The sequence below is a fragment of the Anolis sagrei genome, chromosome 3, assembly GCF_037176765.1.
Source record: "Anolis sagrei isolate rAnoSag1 chromosome 3, rAnoSag1.mat, whole genome shotgun sequence".
Classification (NCBI taxonomy): domain Eukaryota; kingdom Metazoa; phylum Chordata; class Lepidosauria; order Squamata; family Dactyloidae; genus Anolis; species Anolis sagrei.
Genome location: NC_090023.1, coordinates 103,971,129 through 103,997,862, shown reverse-complemented (window position 1 = coordinate 103,997,862; position 26,734 = coordinate 103,971,129). Strand labels below are relative to the sequence as shown.

Sequence of the window (26,734 nt, the reverse complement as noted above, 5' to 3'; positions counted from 1 at the left end):
ATTCACACTACATGTACATGCATTGATCCTCATGCATACATTACATTCTTCCTCCGTCATCTCCTGGAGAAGAACATATCTTCAGTCAAACACTGCTTCCCTGCAGTTTGCCAACACATCGTTCCAAAATTTCCATAATGCCAAAACTCTTCTTTCCCTAAGAACTATGCCAAGAATCAGCTCTCTGTTTTCTAAACAGCAGAAACTGATTTCCTGCACAAAATCCAAGACTCAGAGGATTGCATAGGTTGTGCACTATGAGGCTAGCAAATCACCCCACGGGACCTCATCCATGTGAAGAGGTCCTTTAGGAACTATATAGAGACCATGAAAGTGTACCCCCCACCCTCTCCTCCTGCAGTAAGCAGCTACTGGGATTCCCTCTGTCAAACAAGAAGTGGCTACCTCTGAAGATGCTTGCCATAGATGCAGGCGAAACGTCATAAGAGAATGCCTCTTGACCATTGCCATATAGCCCAAAAAAACCTACAACAACCCAGTGGCTGCTTGACATTTCCACTACTACTTCTTGTGAGCAATCTCCAACATGTGGAGCAATAAAAGAACCCCTGTTTCAAACCCTGAGGCTCCATAGATCACTTGCATTAAAGGTGAGCATCAAGCAAGCACTTATTGATCAACAAGAGAATGAACTCCCTTCAACCCATTGATCAGTGAGGATGAGGTGATCTGGCTGAAATCACTTTATAGCACCATAGATATAATGCTACATCATATGTAATTGGTCGTACAGATTTCTTAAATGTTTACAGAACAGGGGTTACCTGTGACATTGTAACAGTCAACCACCACTCCTGTAGACTTCCAAGAAGTGAATTCCTCCTTTTTATTTACAAGAATTTTATGAATGGTGTAACATTTTGAATCTAAAAGGCATTTAGAAGAAATTTGAGCTTTAAAATCTTTTGTTAATGTTCTTGCCATAGAAAAGGAAAGAGTGATTGAGAAGGAGGTAGTACAGACAGTCCACAAGTTGTGAACAAGATAGGTTCCGTGGGTTTGTTCTTAATTTGAATTTGTATGTATGTTGGAACAGGTACCTTTTTAAGTGTAACTCCAGCCTGTCTGTCTGTCTGTCTGTCTGTCTATCTATCTATCTATCTATCTATCTATCTATCTATCTATCTATCTATCTATCTAAGCTTGTGTTTGTTTTGCTGTCTGTACCCCTGTTCAGAAGATTTCACATCACTTTCTGTCCCTGTGATAATTGAATTTTGAAAAATTTAGCACACTGTGGAAACAAGGATTGGTGATACAGCTTCAGTTGTAGTGAGAGAAATCTACCCTGTGGAAGGGAAATTCACTCATGAAAGACACCTTTCCCTTGGGGGAAAGGTGTCTTTCATGAGTGAATTTCCCTTCCACAGGGTAGATTTCTCTCACTTCCTGTTGTTTCCCCCCATTCTTAACTAGGAGTCATTTGTATGTTGGATGTTTGTAACTTGGGAACTGCCTGTATAGAGGGTTTCTACCTAAGGGCCTAATAATAGAAAGCAATGTGTTTGTTCTAAAATAAGCAAATCCATCTATTTAAAGGAAGCTGGCATCTTGGGGCACATAAAGATGAACCAGTAACATTTGGAGATCAGATTATGCCATTTATTGAAAGTTTATTGCATTGTTATAGTGGGAAGAAATAGTGTTTAGGTGTTCTATCAGAGCTATTACCCTATTTCTTCAGCATTTCTGGTATCCTGATAAGGTTTTTGAAGCTAAAATGTTTTCTTTATGCCTTAGCTGGCGCTGGTACATATCCTTGGAAAGATCTTTTCCTCCAGCATTTATAGGCACAGACTCCTCCCACGATCACAGTAGCTAAAGCCACAGGAATGACTGCCATGTACCAAGAGAAAGGATGTTCTATAAAAAGACAAGAAAAAAATTAATTATAAAGTAGGACATGAACATTGCTCCACCCAACAGAGTGCAAGAGTATTATTTGTCTAATCTCCTGCACTCCCACAAATCTTCCCAGAAATGACAGTTACATAAACAAGAACCAGGAAGAAACTTCTATCGTTGCATAAAGACATTTAGTTAATATGTAAAAGAATATGAAACCAGAGCAATCTAGCTAGATCAGCGCAAAAGCAGTCTTCTACAGCAGGGGTTCTTATTTATTCCATTGTGCACACTGCATGTTGTTGCTAACAGATTTGTGTAAATGCCCAGATAGCATTCACCATTTTTTATTGACCCTAACACTGAGCTGAAGGGGACCCATTTGGGGTCTGGACACACATTTAATAAGTATTGCTCTAGAACAGGGGTCCTCAAACTAAGGCCCGGGGGCCGGATACGACCCTCCAAGTTCATTTACCCGGCCCTCGCTCAGGGTCAACCTAAGTCTGAAATGACTTGAAAGCACACAACAACAACAACAACAACAACAACAACAATAACAACAATCCTATTTCATCAGCCAAAAGCAGGCCCACACTTCCCATAAAAATACTAATAAATTTATATTTGTTAAAATTGTTCTTCATTTTAATTATAGTATTGTTTTAAAGTGTTTTTGCACTACAAATAATATATGTGCAGTGAGCATAGGAATTCATTCATGTTTTTTTCAAATTATAATGCGGCCCTCCAACAGTTTGAGGAACTGTGACCTGTCCCTCTGTTTTAAAAGTTGAGGATCCCTTCTCTAGAGCATCACACTTGTAACAAAGAATAAGGCAACCTCTGATAATTAAACAGAGTAGAAGCTCACCAATCAGTAATAATGTTATATGAGACTCATTCTGAGCCCAACCAAAATTGGACTGGAAGGTTAATATAAGGGTGATACTCAAAGTAATATGTGCCAGGTTGTAACTCTTTTAGTAATAATATGATACATATGTAACTATGTGCATATGTAAAGTAACTTTGTCTGAAACACTGCACTAAATTCCAAACTCTGAAGATTCTCATCAGTCCAGTATACATCCACCAGTGTTTCTCAGCACTTAACAACATTATTTTAATCATATTTCAAATACGTTGGATATCCTCTTTATCCCTACTTCGAATTTGATCTGCATTGGTTTTTGATGCTGCCAGGCATTTGAAGCATCTTTGAACCTAGTCATCAAATCCACTCTTGAAAAACTCTTTTGGGCATTCCCTGGTCCAGTGTCTTGCTTAGTATTTAAATTAGTTTAGTAACACCTTTGTTAATGTGATCATATGCCGGGAAGCTATGTTAGTTTGGAAAACTATACCCAGGATCCTGGTGTTAGCCCCAACTAAAATAACTGGGAATTTGAATAACCTAGCACTTGCATAACTTCAATTGACTCAATGTCAACTTAATTTGGGAATTCAAGACAGACAAGTTGCATGGCTTCCATGCATCTGTTCTATTTGAGATTAACCAAGCTCAAATATTATGTGTTACCAATATGATCAATGCTTTGTATATTTTGACTGCCAAAGGAAACCCAACCAAAGACAAATACATGGCATAACCAAGGGGTAATGTGCCTAACAGACACTTTGCAATACTGATCAACTGTACATGTACATGCTTTTACTTTCTCTTATTGTCTTTCCCCTTTTTCCCCCTCATATAGGCATGCAATATGAGAAGGGAATTCATAAAGAAGTGGTGAGAAATCAAAAGATACAGCTATGTGCCCATCACAGCCAAGGAGATACTGGCAGGTTGAAGCTAAGTTATCCTCCATCTTATTTCCAGACATGCAAAATGAGAATCCTCGTGGGCTTATTCACAGATAACATGGAAGGATTAATGGAATAAGAACTGGAGACTATATCACTGGAATTTTAACTGTAATGCCCCCACTAAAATTGCATAATTACAATTGCAATATAACTATTATGTGCAAAAAAAAAAGGCCCTTGGAATATTCATTCCATTAATAAACTTGCTGTGGCAACAACTGTATTTCTGCAAAGACAGTTACCTTCTTGTTTGACATGTGTTGCTTGCACTTGATGCCCAATCCTATTCTGAGCAACACATGTGAAATGTGTATTGAAATCCGCTTCCTTGACAGGATCAAAAATCAGTGGAACCTCAATATAACTGTCACCATTTTCTACAAATTTCCTAAAATGAAAAAGTGCAATTTACAGGATTATTTTTACTGATGACGGCATCCATAGCTCCAGTGCTTTTACAGTGCATGAGAGTGCAGTAAACCTATTTCACTTCTAAATGTATATATATTGCATTCAAAACAGTGAGAAAAATTGACTTGATACATTTTCAGTAGTGAGTCAGGATGCATGCAGTTTGACACCACATTGCCATGTCTCAATACTGTGAAATCATAGGAACTGTCGTTCAGCGAGGCACCAGCACTCTTTGGCAGAGAAGGTTAGAGACCTTGCAAAACTACAACTCCCATGATTCTATATCATTGAGCCATGGCAGTTAAGGTGGTGTCAAGTTGCACTAATTGTACAATGTAATGGAATGCTTAGAGAAGCCTTTCCCAGTCAGAATGCCCCAACATATATCAGATTACAACTCCCATAAACCCCAGCTAGGAAAAAATAGGTCCAAAATCTCATGCAAGGATGAAGTCCAAAGGGGTAGCCTTGGATGTATTTACTATCACTCATTTGGAACTATATTGCAAGGTTTCAGAGAGGTCAGCACTGGAAATGTGGGAAGCTTGAAAGGGAAAACTGATATATTTTGTGGTGGAAATGACCTGTTATGATGGAAATCAGCTGTTTGGTGGAATTGGGAGATGGGGGGGGGGGGATCAGAGGCCTGGTAGTTTTGCAAGAGTATCAAGAGCATCTAGTATTTAAAACAGAGTTTTTTCAGTCCCATTTGGGGATATCAGGAATCAAACCTGCACATTTCTGAATGGAAACAAGATGATCTATTTTTCAGCTAATATCTTTCTTTCACTGCATACTGTATTCTGTTGTTTTGTGCTTTCAGGTCACTTCCAAGTTATGGCAACCCTAAGTCAAGCCTATCACAGGACTTTATTTGCGAGATGTGTTCTGAGATTTTTCCTTGCCTTCCTCTGAGGTTGAAAAACTGTGACTCTCCAAGGTTTCAGTGACCAAGTATGGTCTCCAAAGCCTAGTCTTGAAAAACCCTGCCCAATACCAAAACCACTGGAGTAACATTTGCTATCATAGTCTCATTGAATCATATTCTAATATGAATATCTCTTTAAAGAAATCTCAAATGTTATTTTTTGGTGTAGCAAGTACCATTTTCTCCCTATTCTTTTGAAATGGGATTTGTTCCATAGTTCACTGAGGCAAACACTGTAACCTAATAGTAATAGTAATAGTAATAGTAATAATAATAAACTTTATTTATACCCTGCCACCATCTCCCCCAAAGGGGACTCGGGGCAGCTTACATGAGGCCAAGCCCAAACAACAAATTACAATAAAATAAAAACCAAAGACACAAACGACAACACAGTAAAATACATAAAACAAATTAATACAATTAGCAATATAAAAATACAATATCCACAATCACAATGACAATGAGCAGGCCGCATGTGCAAGATAAAATGCTAAAACCTAGAGTGATATAAAAGAGGAGCAGATTATTTGTGAAGGAGAGCTCATAAAGAAATGGGGTTGTAAAAAACAGGCCTTCATACAAGCAGGGGAAGTGTACTCCAGGAACAAAAACATTGAGGGGAGCAAAAGTGAATGGTTGTGTGGCTACTCTCTGAAGGCGCAATGGAAAAGCCAGGTTTTGAGATCCTTCTTGAAGGTTTCTAAGGTGCGGACTTTTCTAATCTCTCCAGACAGTGAGTTCCAGAGTTGGGAGGCCACAGAGGAGAAGGCTCTCTCCCTTGTGCCCACAAGATAGGCCTGTGATACTGGCAAGGGCAAAAGGAGGGCCTCCCCCAAAGATCGAAGAGCTCAGGCTGGTTCATGGAGAGAGATAAGGTCATGGAGATAGGTGGGTCCCAAACCGTTTAGGGTTTACCTATATTATAGAAACCTACCTATATTATAGAAGCTGATGATTTGTAGATCTTTTATAAAATTATCCACTGGGAAGGAAAACATAGCATGAGTTTTCAGCTATACTTACTGAGGTTCTCCTTCAGTAACTCGTTTGCTTTTATATGCTACATCAATATAACTTTTGTTGGCTAGCCACCAGACATCCGTGAAAGTATGACTATTTGCTCCAACAAACACTTTACATGGGATGGTTAGTCGAGAATCTATTTTAACAATAAATGCAAAGGTTAAAATAGTTAGAAAGGAAATGAAAAAGATATATCTGAAAATCAATGGAACACACAGTTATTTCAACCCAGAAGAATAATGAGGCATCAGTTTAATTGCTTTCAGATTAATTTCTTTCAAATACAGAGCACGGGATGCAGTTCTAACATAAATTTCCTTGAGATAAATCTATTATGGGGTCAAGAATAGTAGAGAGCTGTGTTTTTGCCAGCTTTTAATAGGTAATCCACATGGCCAGCTGTGAGTATGAAACAGTCATACCAGTTGGCTGATGAGTCAAATGTTGTCAAATATTCTGTGATATAATGCCATTGTGAAGATGGCAGCTCATATTTGGTCAATTTTACTATGGTATCAGTCAGAATTGGTTGAAGACATTTTGTTTTCTGAGTCAAAGGACACATATTGGTACTCTCCCACCAAAGAAGCAAACTGGATTGGCAGTTAAAATTATCAAGCGCTGGGAGAAAAGCATGCTTGCCACTGAGCCTGGAGCAACTTGTTATCACTACAGTCTTCTCCCAACAGAAGAAGAAGCAATGCTCAGGAAAATCATTCCAGGATTTAGCTAGCTTTAAATGAGATGGCCACAATGCTTGACCTTTTTTGGAATCGGACTCATCATCTTGGAGAGCTCCTTTAAAGTTGAAGTTGGAAGCCAGTGGTTTCACTGCCACATAGAATCATAGAATCCTAGAGTTGGAAGAGACCTCATGGGCCATCCAGTCCAACCCCCTGCCAAGAAGTAGGAAAATCACGTTCAAAGCACCCCCAACAGATGGCCATCCAGCCTCTGTTTAAAAGCCTCCATAGAAGGAGCCTCCACCACCATGAGCCACCTTTGCAGTCCTTTTGTTTTGCACTATGTTGCAAGAGTCAGGGAACCTAATGTGACTCCCTACTATTTTAGCTTGCTTTATTTGCTATTGCTTGTTCTCAAGTTGTTTCTGACTTACGGTGACCCTATCATGGGGTTTTCTGGGGCTAGGCTTGTGTGACTCACCCAAGATCACCCATTGGGTTTCCATGGAAGAGCGGGAAATCAAACCAACTCTCAAACCACAACACTACACTGGCTTGTGACCCTTGTTTTATTATTATTTTAAATTTGTCCTCCCTCCACTCCAGCCTTCGCTGCTATTCTAAGGAGAAAGACAAAGGGGAGAAACTTTGGAAAATTGTTGATATTTGTAGCAACTTCACTTAATGCTGCTAAACATTATTGGCTCTCTTGTTACACAATTAACAAATGTGTTTTTGCAATTAACAGCTTTATCAAAGTTTTCAATGATTGAAATATGTATACATTTTCAAATTAAATGTATACTTTTACTATACTAAAGTATTAGACCAAGCAATTGGATCAAATATTTTCATCTCATCAAATACCATTTTGGCACATTTTGGGCCCTCTCTGGATGGGCCTTAGCTATTATTTTGTGAGATAGAGAAAGAGGAACTATGCTGGCGGGTGGCAAGGTCTAGGGACAGCTTTGCAACCAAAATGTTTCTGTAAGCTTTCGGTGTGCTAAAACCTGTTTGATCATATGGAAAATGAAATAGACTACAGTCCACATTATCATATGCAAAACAAAAACCAGCTACTCTTAAAGGTGCAATAAAGCTTTGGTTGTTTACGTCTGTAACAATTATAAATTTTGCATTTCATTATGGCAAACAAATCAAGATAGTTGCTTTGACCTCCTGCTCTGTTTATCTTGGCTAGCAACTTTGGGTTTAACCACATCCTTCTTGAGTCAGGACTGCCTTCCAATAATCCAGATAGACGTGAGTCAGTGCAACTGTTTATGTCCGGGAATATTTCATTGCTGCACAAGAACCTTCTGTGACATCAGCACAACCTCTTATGTAATCAGCCCTCTACAATTACAGTTATCATTGGAGCTGGCTCTCTAAAAAGAACATCAGGCACTAGAGTTGTTATGCCCAAAGAGGCAAAGACAAGGAGAAAATGGCTTAGATGTGACAAATAAAACCTCAGTAACCTTCATACAATTGTGTCATCTGATCCTAATGCAAAACACTCAGCAGTCTTACTTCTTCAAGATATATATATATATAAGAAAATCTATACTAGAGTTTAGTTTTGCATGGTGTTTATCCTTTGCTACATGCTACATCTGTTTCTGGGAAAAGAAAGATAATATAAATCTAGACCAAGTAAAAGAGATAGTTGATGGTATACATAAGGGACATAGGTTATACCGGCTTTTACAAATAATACAACATGATCCTCTCATTTGCCAAGCCAGCTCACAACCAACCACTACACATGAGGGAGGTCTATACAAAGCTTGCTCCAATCTCAGGAGTAGAGGGCCACTCACAAGAATCCCAGATTCCCATAGAATCAGAGATCTCATGAGAGGAACTTTGTATAGCCTTGCCTTTCTTACTCTCTGCATCATTTGCCTGTATTCCTCTGAACATATACCTTCCAACTGTCTTGCTTTTTCATTTTCTTTTAAACTGTCATTGTTTTCTTTTGTCTTTCCCTTATGATAGCAGCTGCAAACTAAGTCCAAAATGTAAAAATGGTTTGCATACAATTAACTTCAATGCGATTTGTCTTGCTCTTGGCAGGGGGTTGGACTGGATGGGCCACGAGGTCTCTTCCAACCCAAAGATTCTATGATTCTAACTTGACAATGAGCAGAAGAGAGTAAAAGCTTCTCATCCCCTGTAAGCTCGAGCAAAAGCAAACTTTTGCAGCCTCTCCTCGCATTATGTGTACTCACTCCCTCATGAATACTTTTTGCTGTCTTGAGCACACTCTGATACTGCTGGGACACAGGTGTCCTGGTTTTTATCTGTTAAACATTGAATTGACTGCAGAAGGAGAGGGTGACAATCATGTTCACAACAGATGATGTGCAATTTGAGGGTATTTTGTCAACATGACTTGTAACCAGGATAAGGGTGATAATTCAACAACTTAAGACACATAAACCATTTTAATGGACATTATGCCCCATTATAATTCTAACTGCATGCTCCTATAAAAAAGAATGACCTTACATTAAGTAATTAGATATTAACACCACTTGCATGTGGTCTTACCGAGAACTGCCAAAGTAATGTTTTGATTTGGATAGACAATCACAGGTCTGCTTTTTTTCTTCTGACCTAGTGAGAATTCACAGTGTAAAAGTTGTACATTAGCTTTGTCAATATACAGGGTTAGTCAAAATGCATAGGCCAATAAGCCATTCAATTGAATGGCTTATTGGCCTATGCATTTTGACTAACCCTGTATTATCAACTCAACATAATATTCACACTACCTCCACCGTTCACTACAAGAGGATACAACGTAATCAAAAATCAGGGGTTGCATTGTAAGGCTAAGTCCAATAATTCCTTTTGAGCACCAACCTATCTATCTGCTAAATAAACCTAGTGATTTATTCACATGACATGACAAGAAAAGTTGGCATGTCATGAACAAGGAATCTGGTAGTATGTACCAGTCACTCCTGCTTTCAGTAGGAACAGCAAAACAAACCATGGACCTTCATTCCAGGGTTGGTTCACTGGAGTAAAAATACAACTTAAGTGCGCTGTCAAAGGCTTTCATGGCCAGAATCACTGGGTTACTGTTAATTTTCCAGGCTGTATGGCCATGTTGCAGAAGCATTCTCTCCTGACATTTCACCCACATCTATGGCAGGAATCCTCAGAGGTTGTGAGGGCTGTTGGAAATTAGGCAAGTGAGGCTTATTTATCTGTGGAATGTCCAGGGTGGGAGAAAGAACTCTTGTCTGTGAGGCAAGTGTGGATGTTGCAATTGGCCACCTTGATTAGCACTGAATGGCCCTGCAGCTTCAAAGAAGGAAGCAGCCAGTCTTTGAAGCTGCAAGGCCATTCAGTGCTAATCACGGTAGCCAATTGCAACATCCACACTTACCTCAAACAGACAAGAGTTATTTCTCCCACCCTGGATACATATAAACCTGGCTTGTCATATTGTCTGTGTGTAGAGGGGAGAGGTGATTGTTCTGAATTAGAAATTCAGAACAGACTGTGCTACTGTGAACAAATACTCAGTACCAGTGTGGTATCATTGTTAGAACACTGGACTGGTACTTCAGATATCAAGGTTGAAATCCCCACTGAACCCAGATCATTAATAACTTTGGGACAGACATTCGCTCTCATTTTGATCAACTTCTCAGGGTTGTGAGAATAATGTGGAGAGGAGGAAAGTTGTGTACTGTGTACTACCTTGATCTTAATGGCGGAAAGGGGAAATGTACACGTAGCTACACCAAAGCAAACTATCAAATCAATTACTTTCTAAGCAAAATCATCACCTTGATACAAATTCAAAAATGCAAGAAGAGGATCTTGTCAAATTTTGCACATTTTGATAACTTCAGTACTAACACATTGCTGTGTGTGTGTGTGAAACCTTTTCAAACTCTGCTAAGGATACAGACTGTACTGTATATGTGGAATCATATATAGTCAGCAGGGTTTTCCTAATTCCTAACTTGTTTGAAAGGAAAATAAAAATATGCTGCTTAATCACTAAACCCGATACATAAATGCCATCTACTGGCCAACAAGAAAATCAAGAGAACTCAAAATTCTTGCAGAAGGAAAAGCGCTTTTTTTTTTTTTTTGGTCCAAGGATTCTATTGTGAAATAAATTATTTGCTTTTCTAACCAGACCCATCTTTTTAATGCAGAACAGCCTCAATTTTTTCTCAAAAAGGGCAGGGGGTTCCCAACAGTGCCCTTGAACCGTTAGCAAATAGTTTTGTCTTCCACAGTACAATTTCAAAATACATTTTATCAGAAGGACAGAACAAGAAAGTTGTGTTGGGTAAGCGCATAGCACTCAACACTGACAGCTGTAATGCTGAGACAGTCTGAGGTTTCTTTTATCTTTTGTGCACATTAATAGTCTTGGGTGTGTATATTCCACGTGTTTGTAATTTCTCTGCAAAAGTACAGGGTTTTACACCTGTCACACAGTTCTGCAAACTATAAATCTCAGGGCTGTTTTTAAAAAAATAATGTCAAAGTTTGAATGCATGTGGCTATAGAATTGTGATATCGCTGGCAAGTGAAATCTCAAAATCCATTATGTGTTTCTTGTGTAGAGACTGAGAATGTTATTTTTGGAATATTATTATTATTATTATTATTATTATATAAGAATGTTATTTTTGAAATTTTCACATGCCTATTAGCAGTGAACCTATTGGAATCCAATCCTGCACACCCTTCCCTGGAAAGACATTGTGGGAGTTAAAGCCGTGCAGTTTGACACGGCTTTAACTGCCATGTTCAATGCTATGGGATTCTGGGATTTGCAGTTTGGCATGGCACCAGCACTCCTTGGCAGAAAAGACTTTTAAAGCTACAAGTTCCATAATTCCATGGCATTAAGCCATGAAAATTAAAGCAGTCTCAAATTGCATTGATTCTACACTTGTAGGTGCCCCCCTTTATTTAGGCAGTTGCCCTTTACCAAGGCTGTATTCCTGTAATTCACAAATTACCTACACCACTGGTGGAGAATATGTTGCCCTCCAGATGTGGTTGGCCAACTGCTATCATTAGTCTCAGGCAGCATAGTCAACTGGGAAAGTATATTGGGAGCTACAGGCAACACATGTTTTCAATCTTTGTTGTGTACAGACTGACAGCCACTGCCCAAGATTTCAAATGCAGGCAGTCTACAAGTTACAAGCATGATAGGTTCTGTAGGTTTGTTCTTAAGTTGAATTTGTTTGTAAGTTAAATGTTTAAGTTTAACTCCAGCCATAGATAGATAGATAGATAGTAGGCCTGGGTAACAACGGAAAAATTTGTTTCTAAAATCGATTCGTTTTTTGGGGGTTTTTGCGTTTAAATATTTAAAAGAATTCCGAAATTTTTCTTTTAAAAAGTTCGATATTTACGAAATTTCGTAAATGTAAAAGAAATTATGAAACATTAACGAAACAATTACGAAACAATAACGAATTGATTCGTTAATGGCGGACGCGACCGTGCAATACGCTAAAAAACCTCCAAATGGGACAGGGGGAACTTCTGAAGCTTCCCTCTCCCTCTGTTGTTGACTGTTGGTGTAATATTATAATTTTTTTTCACTAATTAAACAAAAAACAACTATAAAACTTGCCCCAGACATGCGGAAATAATAACGAAACGACCTCAAACCGATAACGAAACGAATACATAACGAATCCGAAGCATTTACGAAACGAATTTAAAAATGGTTCGTTATCCCTTCGTTATAAAAAAAATAACAAATTTTTAACGAATTACAAATTAACGAAACGAAACCGCCCAGCCCTAATAGATAGATAGATAGATAGATAGATAGATAGATAGATAGATAGATAGATCGATCTAGCTTGTAAGTTAAATTTTTAAGTGTAACTCCAGCCATAGATAGATAGATAGATAGATAGATAGATAGATAGATAGATCTAGCTTTGGATAGCATAGGGAAGGGTTAACACTCCTGTGGTGTTTGTTTTGCTGTCTGTGCCCCTGTTCAGAAGATTTCACCTCACTTTCTGTCCCCGTGATCTCTGGATTTTGAACAATTTAGCATGTTGTGAAACAAGGATTGGCGATAAAGCTTCAGTGGAGATACCTTTTCCTCATTATAACACTTTCTGGAGAGAATTTCCCTTCTGAGGGGTAGATTTCACTCATTGCCTGTTGTCTCATCCACGTTCTTAACTAGGAGTTGTTTGTAAGTCAGATGTTTGTAATTTGGGGACTGCCTGTATATATATTCTTATGCCATTGCCATTTATTTTTTCTACATTTTTTTTTGTAAAAAGAGCAGTGCTCTTCTGTTTGGGCATCATAGCTATTACTGCAATCTTTTTTTTTTCATTTTCTAGTACATGTATCACATATAAAGTACCTAGACAGCAATAGCAAGGATTTCAACCCAGGGCTTTTTGCTTTGAAAACCTATGCACTGTCAATGAGCAACTGCCCCTCATACGAATCCTGGAAAATGCAATTTTGTCTTGGTAGAAAGCACAAATTGTCTACAGACAAAATTTGGATTTATTTTTGAAAAAAAGAAAATAATGGAGGGTACACAGTACACTCCAACAGCACAAGAAATAGTAATTCATTACCAAGTATCTGCAACTGAATAGTCCTGGTGATGTTATATTTCACGGTATCATACTCAAAGGCCATTTGACAAGTATAGAAGCCCGAATCATCCATTGACACTGAAGGAATTGTGAGATAATTTGTACCCCTTCTAGTTTTAAACTTCTTGTTGTCTATTTTCAGAAGCATGGAATCCTAAAATAACAATAAAAAGGATAACAAAACATTTAATGGTGAAATGCAATTTTTTAAAAAACACCCCAAATGTGTTGCTCTTCTAGATAACTTTTCCTTGATATCCAGGAACAGCTCATTCTATTTTGCTCCCTTAGGAGAAGGACACAATAGTGACTCATCCTCAATCCATATCCAAAAGCTGTCAGCCCAGTCTTATTTCAATACTGGTAAACTAAGCAAGCTCAGCCCTGGTTAATATCTGGATGAGACACTGACAATGAATACCAGATGCTGAAGTCTACATTTCAGAAGAAGGAAATAGCAAAAACCACATCTGAGTATTCTTTGCCTAAGAAAACTCTGAAATTCATATGTCAAGAGACACACATATCATCCTTTAATATGTCTTCCACTTTAGGGTAGGTACATAGACTGTGTGGCACACAGCAAGTCTATCTTCCAACTAAGAAAAACACATGAAAGCTAAGGAACAGAAGGGAGATGTGGCTGCTGTCATTCACCATTTGCTACCTCAATGGCCATTTCTCCCTAGGTCAGTGGTTCTCAACCTGTGGGTCTCCAGGTGTTTTGGCCTACAACTCCCAGAAATCCTAACCAGTTTACCAGCTGTCAGGATTTTTGGGTGTTGAAGGCCAAAACATCTGGGGACCCACAGGTTGAGAACCACAGCCCTAGCTAATTTTTGGACAAGCTCTGATTTATGGTCATTGGTTTGCCCCCTCAGACATTTATTTGTTTATGTTAAATGCCACCTCCTAGCCACAGATTACAGTTTAAACATTCTAAAACAATGTAAAAAATAGTTGGAAAAACGTTAGTCTAAAAACATTAACAACCTAAAACAACAATGGGCACATGTGCAAACTAGGAAAGAAATCAATAAATTCCAAAAACTTAATAAAAAGCCATGATTTTACTTGACATTGAAATGAAGTCATGGTACAGGCTAACTTCGAGACATAAAATCTCAAGCTAATACAGTTTTCTTTAGTCTGCAGATCTAAAGTTGGAGAATGCACCATGTGGATGCTTATACATAGGAAATAAGTGAATGTGGGAGCCATTGAAAGTCTCAGAAATAAACACAGACATGGCAAAGTCATGGGATGGCTATGCTTTGTTGCCTAACACACATGAGCAGAAAGCATTTTTATATCTGTGAGCTTTTCTTCACATGACATGTGTCTCACAGCCTCAAAGAAATTCATCACAGTCGTACCTTGTACCATTTCAGTTCATACTCTGTATTCTTCTGTATAAAATCTTCCAGGACAGGGCAAACAAGACGTCCAGAACTCAATACAGTGGCCTTCTGAAGGTAGGAAATAGCTTGTGCAGCACTTTTTTCAACAATGGTTAAATGAAGTGACACATCAGAACAATATGTTGAATTCCTGCAGGAAATGGGGGGGGGGGGGAGTGATACATACCTATTGCTATTAGAGCATATTTAGATTGGTTTCTATACCAATTGAACTATCATTGCTTCTCCCCAAAATTCTAGGAGCTGAGCTCTAATAAACATGATGAGATTTTTTTAATCTCAGACACCTAATAGAATTATGGTTCCCAGAGATCCTTGGAGAAAAGGCAATCAATATAATTCCAGCTTAAGCCTGTGACATCTATATTTAAGACTAGGTCCAAGGAAGTATTTTTTCCTTCTCATTGCAACTATAAAATTACTGGCATAAACTCAACTTGAACTTTTCATTAGGAAACAATGTCCCTGGAAAGTACTGAATGGAAGCAATGTTTGTTCAGAATTGGTCTTAGTAGCTGAACTTCTCAGTAAGTCCTTCCAACACATATCCTTCCCCTAAGATTTAAACAGAAGTCTTGTGCACATTCCTTTACACATGTTCTGTTGAGGTTAGTGAGGTAATCTTTCTTGACACTGCATATTTTATAACACCACAGGAGGAGAGCAAATCCTTATTTCTCTGTGCCACCACCTTTGTAATATCCATTCCTGTAACCATTTTTGACCTTGTAGCCCTACTAGAACATAGCTGAGAGGTTAATGGCTTCAATGTTTCATCACTATCAGGATTCACCAAAAATAATTTGTGGGGTACTGTGTGTTCCATTTGCTATTTACAATGATCCCTTTAAAATTATTTGGTGGTGCACAATAGCCCTCTCTATTTCCTGTAATAAACATTCCACATTCCACTTCTTTCCAATCAGAAGGGTAAATGGAGTGAGAATTTCTTGTGGAAATGACTTTTAACCTGCGAGTGCTGTACACTTCAAGATGTTCAAACATGTGGCAATAATGGACTAGCAGTCTAATTTCAATTTCTGTACTTCATTAAGCCTCCCTAGACAGACATCCTGAACAGAAACATGGACAGAATAAAGGTTTGTTGTTGTTGTTAACTGTTGTCACAGCGAGCACAATTTATGATGAATGAGAGACCTAGAGTCACCATATCATCAACAACCTTGCTCAGATCTGCAGACTTAGGGCCATGGCTTTCTTGACTGATTCTATCCACCTGCAATGAAATCCTCAGTTTTCTCTATTTGTGGCCAGAAACTGAAAAAGTTTACTTATAGTAAAAAAAAAATTCAAAGAATATCTCAGCCAACAAAGACAGTAGCAAGGTTGGCATTGGGTTTCAAGGACTTTTAGTCTTTTAAAAGCAGCTTTCTCCATTTGTGAATGAATACTCTTGACAAAGGCTTTTGCTGTCCATTATCAATGATCTGAGTGAGCCTTCTTTTGGCCTATGCCCTGGACACATGGAGGCTGCTGTTTGAAAAGGGGGTTGGTTGAAAAAGGAGATGTGGGGGAGAAGAAGTCAGTTACTTTATCAGTTTTCTGCTTTTAAAAAACTCACATCCCCAATCCTACTCATTTTTTAAGCCCATGGGACAAAAAATATGGAAGTGCACATATAGTGCAGTTATTCCTTGTTTTTTACACACACAAAACTCCACATGGGTATTTTCCCAACATAAATTACAAACGATAAACAGTCATCAAAAACTGCAATTTCCAACTGCAGAAAGGAAAGTTGTTGTTTTATTTGCTCTTGCCTACATGATTGAAAGTTAGGAAGATTTAATTCCCACTCCAACAATCATCCATGCTGCAGAATTACTGTATCTTGACACCACTTTAACTACCACGGTTCCATCCAATGGAATCCTGAGATTTGTAATGCGGAGAGTGAGTCATTGAAAATTATTTTTGGAATGGACCATTACCTGACTCTTTTCTTTGGGTAAGTAACTCAACTTATAAAGACTCAACTGAAGCACATCAACAGAGGTAGGCTAGAAGGTGATGAATTGGTCACCTTCTAGCCTAATATGAGTATCTCAGACCCTTGATCTGTATCAGCAGAAGGATGATCTGCACTGAAGAAATCGTGCCTCTTCAAGCTATTCCACAGGGGAAAATCAAATCAACACATAATACAGTATGACAGAACTGCCATGAAAAAGCCATCACTTGTAAGTCCTCAGTAACTCTTGCAGACAATCAGTAACACAATTAATAGCTGATATTCTCATGCCTTGGATGCCTACCTTCGCATGCAGATGTAATCCCCAGAGTCCTCCAGAGAGGCTGGTAAAAACCAAAGATCATCTCCATTTGACCATATTCTGTTTCCTGTGCTTTCTGAAGGAATCATTTCTGTTGAACCATTTTTGTACCAGGTGAGGTTGAAGAGCAGACCAGAAGCATCCATGCCTTTATATCTGAAAGGAGGACAATTCAGGACCACAGGTTCTCCTACCAGTCCAAAAGTCTGTATGAAATGTATGGTGTGATCTTGACAGTTATCTGCATAAAAACAAAATTACTTTGTATGAAAGAGATGAAAGAAGAGTAGAAGTAACAGCAAAATAGGGACTTTCTCAACTGGGATTTGATCATGATGATTATAGTTTTCACCTGAATTTTTCACAGGCTGGATTCGAAAGGCAGACGTATTCAGTGTAGTAGCACTGAAAATATATAGGAGCCTGGGCACCATGTTCCATAGAAAACAGGAAAGAGAACAATGGGAGATGAGCCATCGAAACCTGCAGATAAAAAGAACAGGATCATTGGATGCAATAGATGTGTTCCGAACAAATAGTAAAAATGTGCCATCACAACTGTAATGCAAAGTACAAGACAATGACCATCTGGTAAGCGGTGACATATGGTGCAGTATCATTGTCACCACTACCTTGCAGTTGCTTTGCCTTTAACCTACAGAGATGATGGGTACAAACCTAGGGTGAAAGATAAATATGGAGAATGGCCTATGACACAACTGGTTTTTAAGACTCTACTCTTGTTGCCTGTGAACTAGCTTTCTCCTCATGCTTTCATATAATCATGAAATCAAACAGTTGGAAGAGACAGTAAAGGCCATCTATCATGCAGGAAAACACAGTCAAAACATTTGTGACAAATGGTCATCTAGCCTGTTTAAAAACCTCCAGAAAAAGAGACTCTGCCACACTCCAAGGCAAGATATTCCACTATCGAACATCTTTTACCACAAGAAAGTTCTACCTAATGTTTAGGTGAAATCTATTTTTTTGAAATTTTAATGTACCTTAGAGGGCATTTTGGGTCCCCTGGTGGTGCAGCAGGTTAAACTGCTGAGCTGCTGAACTTGCTGACTGAAAGGTTGGTGGTCCAATTCCAAGGAGCAGGGTGAGCAGTCATTCCAGCCACATGACCTAGGAGGCATCTATGGACAACGCCGGCTCTTCAACTTAGAAATGGAGATGAGCACCACCTCCCAGAGTTGGACACAACTAGACTTAGTGTCAAGGGAAATGTTTACCTTTACTTACTAACTTATTTATTTATTTATAATTCAAATTTATATGCTGCCACTCCCCTGGGGCTCAGAGCGGCTTACAAGAACAGGCTAAAATCTAACACAATTTAAAACAATTTAAAAACAATTTAAAAACAACAATATCAGAGATCAAAGGCCAGTCGAAACAGATATGTCTTACATGCCCTGCAGAAAGCTGATAGGTCCCGCAAGGCACGGACTTCAGGTGGCAGAGTATTCCAGAGTGATGGTGCTACTGCTGTAAAGGCTCTGCGTCTGGTTGCTGTTAGACGCAAGGTCTTGACGCTGGGAATTTCCAATAGATCTTGGTCCTCAGAATGGAGGGATCTCTGGGGTTGGTAGGGGGTGAGGCAGTCCCTCAGGTACATTGGCCCCAGACCATGCAAGGCCTTAAAGGTAAGTACCATCACTTTGAATGTGATCCGGTGCTCAATTGGTAACCAATGCAGCTGTAGTAAGATTGGTGTTATGTGGCATCTCATCGGAATTCCCGCAAGAAGCCGAGCAGCTGCATTTTGTACCAACTTGAGCTTCCGGATCACCAACAGAGGAAGGCCAATGTAGAAGGTGTTACAGTAGTCCAGTCTTGAGATGACCGTAGCCTGGATCATCGTAGCTAGGTGGTCCCTGGACAGGTAAGGGGGCCAGCCGTCTAGCCTGCCGCAGATGAAAGAAGGCGGTTCTGCTAACGGCGGAGACCTGGGCTTCCATCGTCAGCAGAGGGTCCAAAAGGACTCCCAGACTCTTTACCAATGAGGACGGGCGTAGTGCCTCGCCATCCAGGGTAGGCAGCTGGATGTCCCCACTGCCCGGTTGACCCAGCCATAGGATCTCCGTCTTTGCTGGATTCACCCTCAACCTGCTGGCACTCAGTCATCCAGTAACAGCCTCAAGGCACTGATGGAAATAATTGGGTACAGAGTCCCGTCTGCCCTTAGGGAGTATCTACCCTGATCACTTAAGTTGATCTGCCTTAATCTGGAGCCAGTCTACTTTAGCATAACCTTTGCCTGTGTTAATTTAAGTTGGAGGGAGGGATCCTGACCATAGTTGAAATGCAACATAGTATATGTAAAGACAGGTGGGTAGTTCCTGATCGGAAACAGACACAGCTGTCTTCACTGCCATCCCATATTCACCAGGCTCAGGAAAAGATGGCAGTCCCCTGTCATTCTCCCCGCACCCCACCCTGTGCTGAAGCCGTTCCCAGATGCAAGACACCACCTACTTTGCTCTTGAGTGTGCTGGCTGACATCAGAAAAGTCTAAAAACCTTCTCAGTTTTTAAATGTTTAACTATTTTTAATAATGTTAGTTAATTTTTAATTTGTATAATAAGAATTCTAGCCAATTGCATATTACTTTTTGTAAACTTTCTTGGATCCCATGTTGGGATAATGGCAGGGTATGAATTGAATGGAATTTCAGGATTGTGTGATTTATAAATCTAATGAAAACCAGAAGTGTCCATAAAATTATCAGGGAGGCAAGTAGGTCAACAGGTCAAACAGTAAATAAAATTGTTTGACTGCATACATGAAACACACATGAATTTTGTGTTTAAACATGGATCTCATGTCCAAGATTTCTGATTATGTTCATATATGCAAATACTAGTAATTCTAATCTACATCCACATTATTACTTTCATTATATCCTTTTTATCTACATCTGCAATGTCTCTTCATTTCAGAGACAACTTTTATCAATGAGACAGCAGACATGAATCTAGAAGTCTGTGTCCCTCCTTTTCATTTCCAGAGTGCTCTTTTCTCTCCCATGTACTGTCATCCCAACAATCCACTAAATTATCCAAAATGACAGAAAAACTACATGATTTCCAGATGATTTTGACCTCTTAACAAAAACAAGTAATTTCATATATCATTTGATGTTCCTAATGTCTGATCTGACCAAAATAAAACCATCCTTTATCTTATGTCAGAATTTATAGTCATATAATTTTTAATATTTGCTTTGAAAGCGATTTTCCTGCTTCTTAGAAGGGGGTAGGACTGGATGGCCACGAGGTCTTTTCCAACTCTATGATTCTATGATTTCTGTCCCAAACCAGGTGCCATGAAGGTCTCAACATAGTTATTATTATAATTTTTAGTAAGTGAAATAATTTGTGCCTTGCTACATATAACTGAAATTACTGCTAAATCTTTGACTCAATAAACTTCCCATCATTTGTTAACCAGGTGGTCTCCACAAAGGTGCATTCTGCTGTTTTTCTCCTCCCAAAAGAACATTTCCCCATTTCCACTTACCTGCATATCCTCATTCTTTTGTTTAGGAATTTCTTGAAGGTGTGTAAAGTACATAACCTTAGAATGGAAGGGTCCCAGCAAATGGTTTTATATGCAGCTCTAAAACACAAGGGGTATTTTCCTAGTTTGCCCAATCAAGATGTGTGAGAACAAAGGAAATTTGAGGAACACCTTTGCTGTGATCTGTAGCTATGGGGAGGGGAGATAACAATGACGATGTGTATTGCTCAAAATAAGGGGAAATTGCTGCTAAATATATACACAAACATCGTTCCCTTTTTGTGATTCTGCATGTTTCCAAAGAGGGAACAAAGTTGCAAATAACCTCAGGCCCATTGTCTTTGCTATTGCTAACCAGTATTGCAATAAAATTGAAGATAAGAGATGAAAATGAAAATAAAACTGTTAGTATCGTATTATTTTTAGAGAAATCTATGGTGCGACCATACTGAAAAGGATATCTAGATCTAGAAATAGACAACTAAAATGACCAAGAAGCATAAGTAATAGCAAAGCTTTTACACTTTGGGCTTAGCTACACTGACCATAGGCTAGCTTCAACCTTCAGAGGCTAAAAAAGGCATGATGCCAAAGTGTGCTGCAACATGGGCTAAAGCCTTTAAAGCACATCAAGCAAATTTGGGAGAAAGTCCAAGATAAGCCCCTGAATGTCAATAAGTGATCCCTTAATGTAAACCATATTATGTGGCAAAATCAGTTCTGCAGAATGCAAAGCTGATTGTAGACAGTGGGTTGTTGTAGGTTTTTTGGGCTATATGGCCATGTTCTAGAAGCATTCTCACCTGACATTTTGCCTGATGTTTCCTCACAACCTTACAGCCTCTGAGGATGCCTGCCATCGATGCAAGTGAAAAGTCAGGAGAGAATGCTTCTAGAACATGGCCATACAGCCCAAAAAACCTACAACAACACAGTGATTCCAGCCTGGAAAGCCTTTGACAATAATTGTAGACACCTGCCCACACGTGGAGTTAAGGGTTGCCAAAAGAAACACCCCAAGGGCATGGCTGGGCAGCAGGGGCCTAATCGACCCTCCTGGAACAAGTAATTTATTATCTTCATTGCTAATATCACTTTTCCTTCTTCTTTCCTCCTATGCCTCCAAAGCATCTGTGCATCTTGCCCAGAAATTTGTAAAAAATAATCAACACTGGCGACTATCAATCTACAGACGCTGTAAATTCTGGAACTGGTTTAAGGCCACATTCCAAAGTTACCTTCCTGGCCTTGAACCTGTTCCAGAAATGGCATTTTAACTATCCACGCAGAAAAACTAGTTTCAGCCAAACCAGTTCCAAACTGACCAGAGTGATCATTGTAGATGTGCTCCTTGTAAAATGGCAATTCAAATGGTTTTAAGCAGCATTATTTCTACAGTGTATTAATTCTAGAGTTATATAGAGGAATGCAGGAAGAAAGGGAGAAAAGGAAGTGCCCCTTCACACAGTGCATAAACTGGAATTCACTGAGACTAGATGTAGGGATGGATGTCAACCTGAGGAACTTTAGATGAAAAAATGAGTAAAATAATGGGCAATCAGGCTGTCATTTAAGAGTAATTAGACAATAGATATATATACCCATCTCAGTACCAGGCAGAGGTACTTAGGTCACTGGCTGGCCATCCACTATATGAACAAAATGATAGATTTGGTATATCTTGGTCCTTCCAACATGGCTCTTTGTATTTATGTACTTGCTGTCATTTGAAGATTTCACCACTTTGTCAAGCTATGGGTCAAAGCTGCCCAGTTTCTTTAATTGCAAATAAATACTTAGAAATGTATAGGTAATGGCCTGGATCTAATTGGTTATCTCAACCTGTTGAATTGATGGAATTTATTTAATATTGACGTAGTGGGATTCAGGCCATTGTCTGCCAAATATTTGTTTCAAAATCCAACATCTAAATTGTTGAGGCTCAGCGTCTCGGCAGTGAATCTACTACCAGTTGCAGGAGAAGGAGGAGTGATGCTGAGTCAGAGCTGGATCAGCGTCAGCTGAAGCGCATTCGTGAAATCATTTTGGCCCCAAGCGATTCGGAGGACTTTGCAGGGTTCCGCCCTGAGGAGCTAGTAGAGTCAGATTACCGGGGAGTAAAGCGTGTTGCCAGTGAGTCTGACAGTGATGAAGACACCCTGAGTAAAAGGCTTAAAGATACAGCTGACAATTCCAGTTCAGGTGAATTGGAAGCCAGTGAGGGAGAAATGGAGGAGGAACTGGATTGGACTCTTGTTAAGAACATTAGGGACATATGCACCCAAGCCACGTCCAGTGATGAGTTCAAGGGGTTCCAAGATACATGGAACGAAGGTTCATCTTGGCAGGATCAGGAATTGGATCAACGATGGCAGCGTTGGCGTGGTAATGAGTCAGCAGCTGAGGGAAATGATCCAGATGCTAGTGATGAAAGCCAATCAAGTGATAGTGACTGCCAATAAATTGGGAGTGCTGGGATGTGTAGCCTTGCAGAAGACAAAGTGTTGTTTATGTGCTTTGTGCTGCCTAACCTCTGTTTGGGTCCCTGGTATCCCGCTATCCTGCCTTGTGTGTCTTGACTTCGAAACCGTTCTACGTGAGTGACTTCATCCTGCCCCTGACCTTGGATCGTCTTTGGACTACGCAACTGTTTACTGGACTTTGTTATTGCTCTGAACTCTGCTTGATTTAGAAGCTGTTTTGGTTTTGTGTTTGCCACATGCTCTTGTTAACTCCTGCTTTCCTTTTTGCTGAGCTTGAGTCCTGGAAGATCCGGCTTATCTCCTTCTTTGTTTACTTGCCTGAAGGCTCTTTTGTTTTGGTAATTAGCACTGCTGTTAAGTGCTCTCACTGATAGAGACTCATTAAAGACTTCTGTTAACCCTTTAACTGCTGTGTGAGACAATCTGGTACCTGAGTCACAACATAAATACTCCTTGTTATATAAAAATATCACAGATTGCATTGAAAGTCCCAGGAGTCCTAGCAAGCATAGCCAATGATGAGGAATGCTGGAGGTTGGAGTGTTACAATATCTGGAGGATCACACAGTTCTCAGCCCTGCCTTAAAAGAAAGGAGTGATTGACATTCTAGAAAAGATGTAACAATGAATTCTGTGTCCCATCATTTCAAAGGGTGGCCACTCATAATTTCATACGAAGAATTAAATTATGATCCATAAAACTAAATGACATTTTAAATATAATTTCACAGAAATTTTGACTGTATTCTCAAAGAGGACAAATTGTTGAGCTGGAATTTAGGAAAATGGGGTTTCACTAAATCAAAATGTCATTAGACTCCACTATTGCCCTCAAATGACTCAGAAATCTTGAAGTGTAAATGACCTTTTATAAAATGTTTCTTGCCCATCTGTTTCTGCACACTGTGGGAATCTTTTGACTGATTAAACCTTTCCTTTGCTTTGTCATGGGCTGTCATACTATCACAGGCATTTCTTTACCATCAGTAATGGGGACCTGTGGCTGTTTTCTCATGCGACTGCTGGTAGCAAGCTTGAAGGTACATCCAAGCAAAAAAGGGAAATGACCAAGTACACATCTTGAAGAGGATTAGCAAGACGTGTGGCAAATACAACCACCAATGAAGTTATTCAACATGAACACAGAAACAGAAATGATGAAACACTGAGGATCAGATGGCTAAAGACTAGTTATAGGAAGACCTAGGAGTAACTCCACTGGTCACAAATTGGTACCAGGTGTGGTTTTTTACATTTAAAGCTGCACATGGTTTGGGTCTAGGTTACCTACAGGATCACCTTCTCCTGTACAATCAGCCCTAGAAACTAAGGTCCCGTGGGGTGGCTACTTCATCCATCCAGAATCTGACTGGCAACTATTACCCAGATAACTTTTTCATTGGCTGCCCCACAACTGTCGAATGACCTGCCAGAAGAGCTTCAACAGCTAAATCAGCTTCCAGAATTTAAGATACAACTGAAAACCCTTTATCTTTCATAAGACTAATCCAGTTAGTTTTTAACTTATGAATTTTAAATTCAAATTCTATGTCTATTGTATTTTAATCTTTGTTGCATGTATCTTAATGTATGTATTTGACAGAAATGTGTTTTAACATATGCTTTTTATTGAATGTATTTTATTGTGTTGATATACTTTAACTATATTGTGCCCTGCAATGAGCTATAAGGAGTGGTGGATAATAAATAAAACATTTTACCCAACACATACTGTTCTCAATGTGAAACTATTATGGGTTTTCTTGATAGAACTAGTTCAGAAGGATGTAATCTTTTCTTCCACTGGGACTGAAAAGGTGTGACTTGTCCAAAGGAAAATCATCAATTTAACAACACAATATCATACTACTAGCAGAAAACAGCAAAGATTTGGAATAGTTCTATGGAAAACATGTACACATTATTTTGTCTTTTTAACAGTCCATGCCATCCAGTTAGATAGATAAATCTTAAATAAACAAATAAATAATAAAATTGAACTCAGCTGTTCTTATAGGCACTTGTTTGTATATCAGACTTTTGCCTATGGCATCCCAGGAGTACATGGCCAAGGAAGAATTTGAACAAATCACTGCCCTTCAACAGCTTTCACATGCGTTTTGAAAGCAAGCTTACCCTTTGATTGAGGCTGCCAAGACACATGTTGGGTATCTGTCTTTATATAGTGTAAAACCTCTTGCAGTTATGGTCTTCTGTCATTTGAGATATTTTTGTATTATTGGCAAGATACAGCCTCAGAATTAATATATAGTGATTAAAGTCTGCTAGCTACACCTTCTGTTGCAGCAAAGTATGGGTGTGTACAGCCATCCTGAGTCCCTCTGCCGAGGTTGAGAAAGGACGGGATATAAAAGCCCTAAATAAATAAATAAATAAATAAATAAATACATACATACAATGGTTGGTTAAGTGAAATATCATGATGGATACATGCTTTATCAGTTATGTATGGTAAAATGAAAAAGCATGTATGTACTGTAGTAAATATAAGTAACATTTTGCTGAGAAAGAGATCGCTATCCTAGTTCTAGCTATCTAAGAGAGATAGCCTCTCAGGAGGAAGTGAAAGACATATTCTCTATATATGAGGAAGCTGGAGTATGGGGAAGGAGGAAGTTTTCCCAGTAATGTTAGAAGTGACAGTCTAGAATTGGAAAGAAGGTCATCCTAGGCCAAGTAAAGGATAATTTAGGAAATCTAAGGTTGGTCAATAAGTCTTCTTTCTCCTCCCCATGCATTGCATGCATCAAGTTGAGCTGAGTAATACTGTATCATTTTCAATTTTTCCTACTGCCATACTCAGATGCAGCATGTCCCTGAACACCAGCAGCTGGGGAACAGCCTCAGAAAAGGGCTATTGAGTTCATGCCACTCTTGTGAGACCTGATCCAGTAAGGTTTTTACATTTTTCAGTTCTGAGTTACTACACTAGAAAGACAGGATGCAGGGATATTGCTTAAGGGTATGAGAAAAGAATTAACAGTGAAATGCGTGATGTGTTGATTACTCGGTGTGGCGTTTTTCATGTTCATGAGCAGGCAGCACAGTGCTCATCCACTTGAAGGTGGCTGATAAAAAAAATGAAGGAGGGCTTTGCTCTCCTTCATTTTTCAAGAATGTCAGGCATGATTTCCCTTCATTGCTTTTTAATAGAAAAAGTTTTTAAATTAATTGCTTTGAGGCTAGAAATTATATATCCCTCCAGATGTTGTTGCAATGCAGCTCCAGCATTCTCATCATTGGCTATGCAGGCTATGGCAGATGGGAGTTGTAATCTATTATTAGCTGGATAAAATCCTAGAATCATAGAATCATAGAGTCAGAGGAGACCTCGTGGGCCATCCAGCCCAACCCCCTGCCAAGAAGCAGGAAAATCACGTTCAATGCACCCCCAATAGATGGCCATCCAGCCTCTGTTTAAAAGCCTCCAAAGAAAGGGCCTCCACCATAGATGGAGAATCGCATGATCCCTATTCTCAGCTCACATAACCTGAAATTGTTGGCACATAACAAAAACTCCATTCTGACAGATAGTCATTATCTTGGCAAGAATTATTTAGAAGTTTGCCACTGTCTCTTTCTAAGACTATGAGGATGAC

At 39.2% G+C, this 26,734-nt stretch overlaps 1 protein-coding gene across 2 annotated transcripts; it reads right to left on the bottom strand.

The window, feature by feature from the left end:
* Positions 1-1,609: 1,609 nt before the first annotated feature.
* On the bottom strand, positions 1,610-20,804 carry LOC132771570 (interleukin-1 receptor type 2). 2 transcript variants are annotated; one of them, XM_060769745.2, is made up of 9 exons: positions 20,632-20,804; positions 17,453-17,583; positions 17,083-17,341; positions 14,762-14,936; positions 13,365-13,539; positions 9,307-9,372; positions 6,065-6,200; positions 3,939-4,084; positions 1,610-1,884 (listed from the first exon to the last, which is right to left on the bottom strand). In XM_060769745.2, the coding sequence occupies exons 1-9, from the start codon at positions 20,643-20,645 to the stop codon at positions 1,751-1,753; spliced, it is 1,236 nt and encodes a 411-aa protein (XP_060625728.2). In that variant the 5' UTR covers positions 20,646-20,804; the 3' UTR covers positions 1,610-1,750. The 2 variants fall into 2 exon arrangements, with proteins under 2 accessions (XP_060625728.2, XP_060625729.2); XM_060769746.2 differs by lacking the exon at positions 20,632-20,804 and adding an exon at positions 18,108-18,333.
* Between the last annotated feature and the right edge of the window lie 5,930 nt (positions 20,805-26,734).

Bases quoted from the DNA above. Each gene is read 5' to 3' on its own strand.
- LOC132771570 (XM_060769745.2), bottom strand. The intron at 14,937-17,082 runs GTAGGCATCCAA...CATTTCCTGCAG, and splicing joins GATTACATCTGCATGCGAAG to GAATTCAACATATTGTTCTG. The intron at 6,201-9,306 runs GTAAGACCACAT...TTGTTAAAATAG, and splicing joins CATTACTTTGGCAGTTCTCG to ATTCTCGACTAACCATCCCA.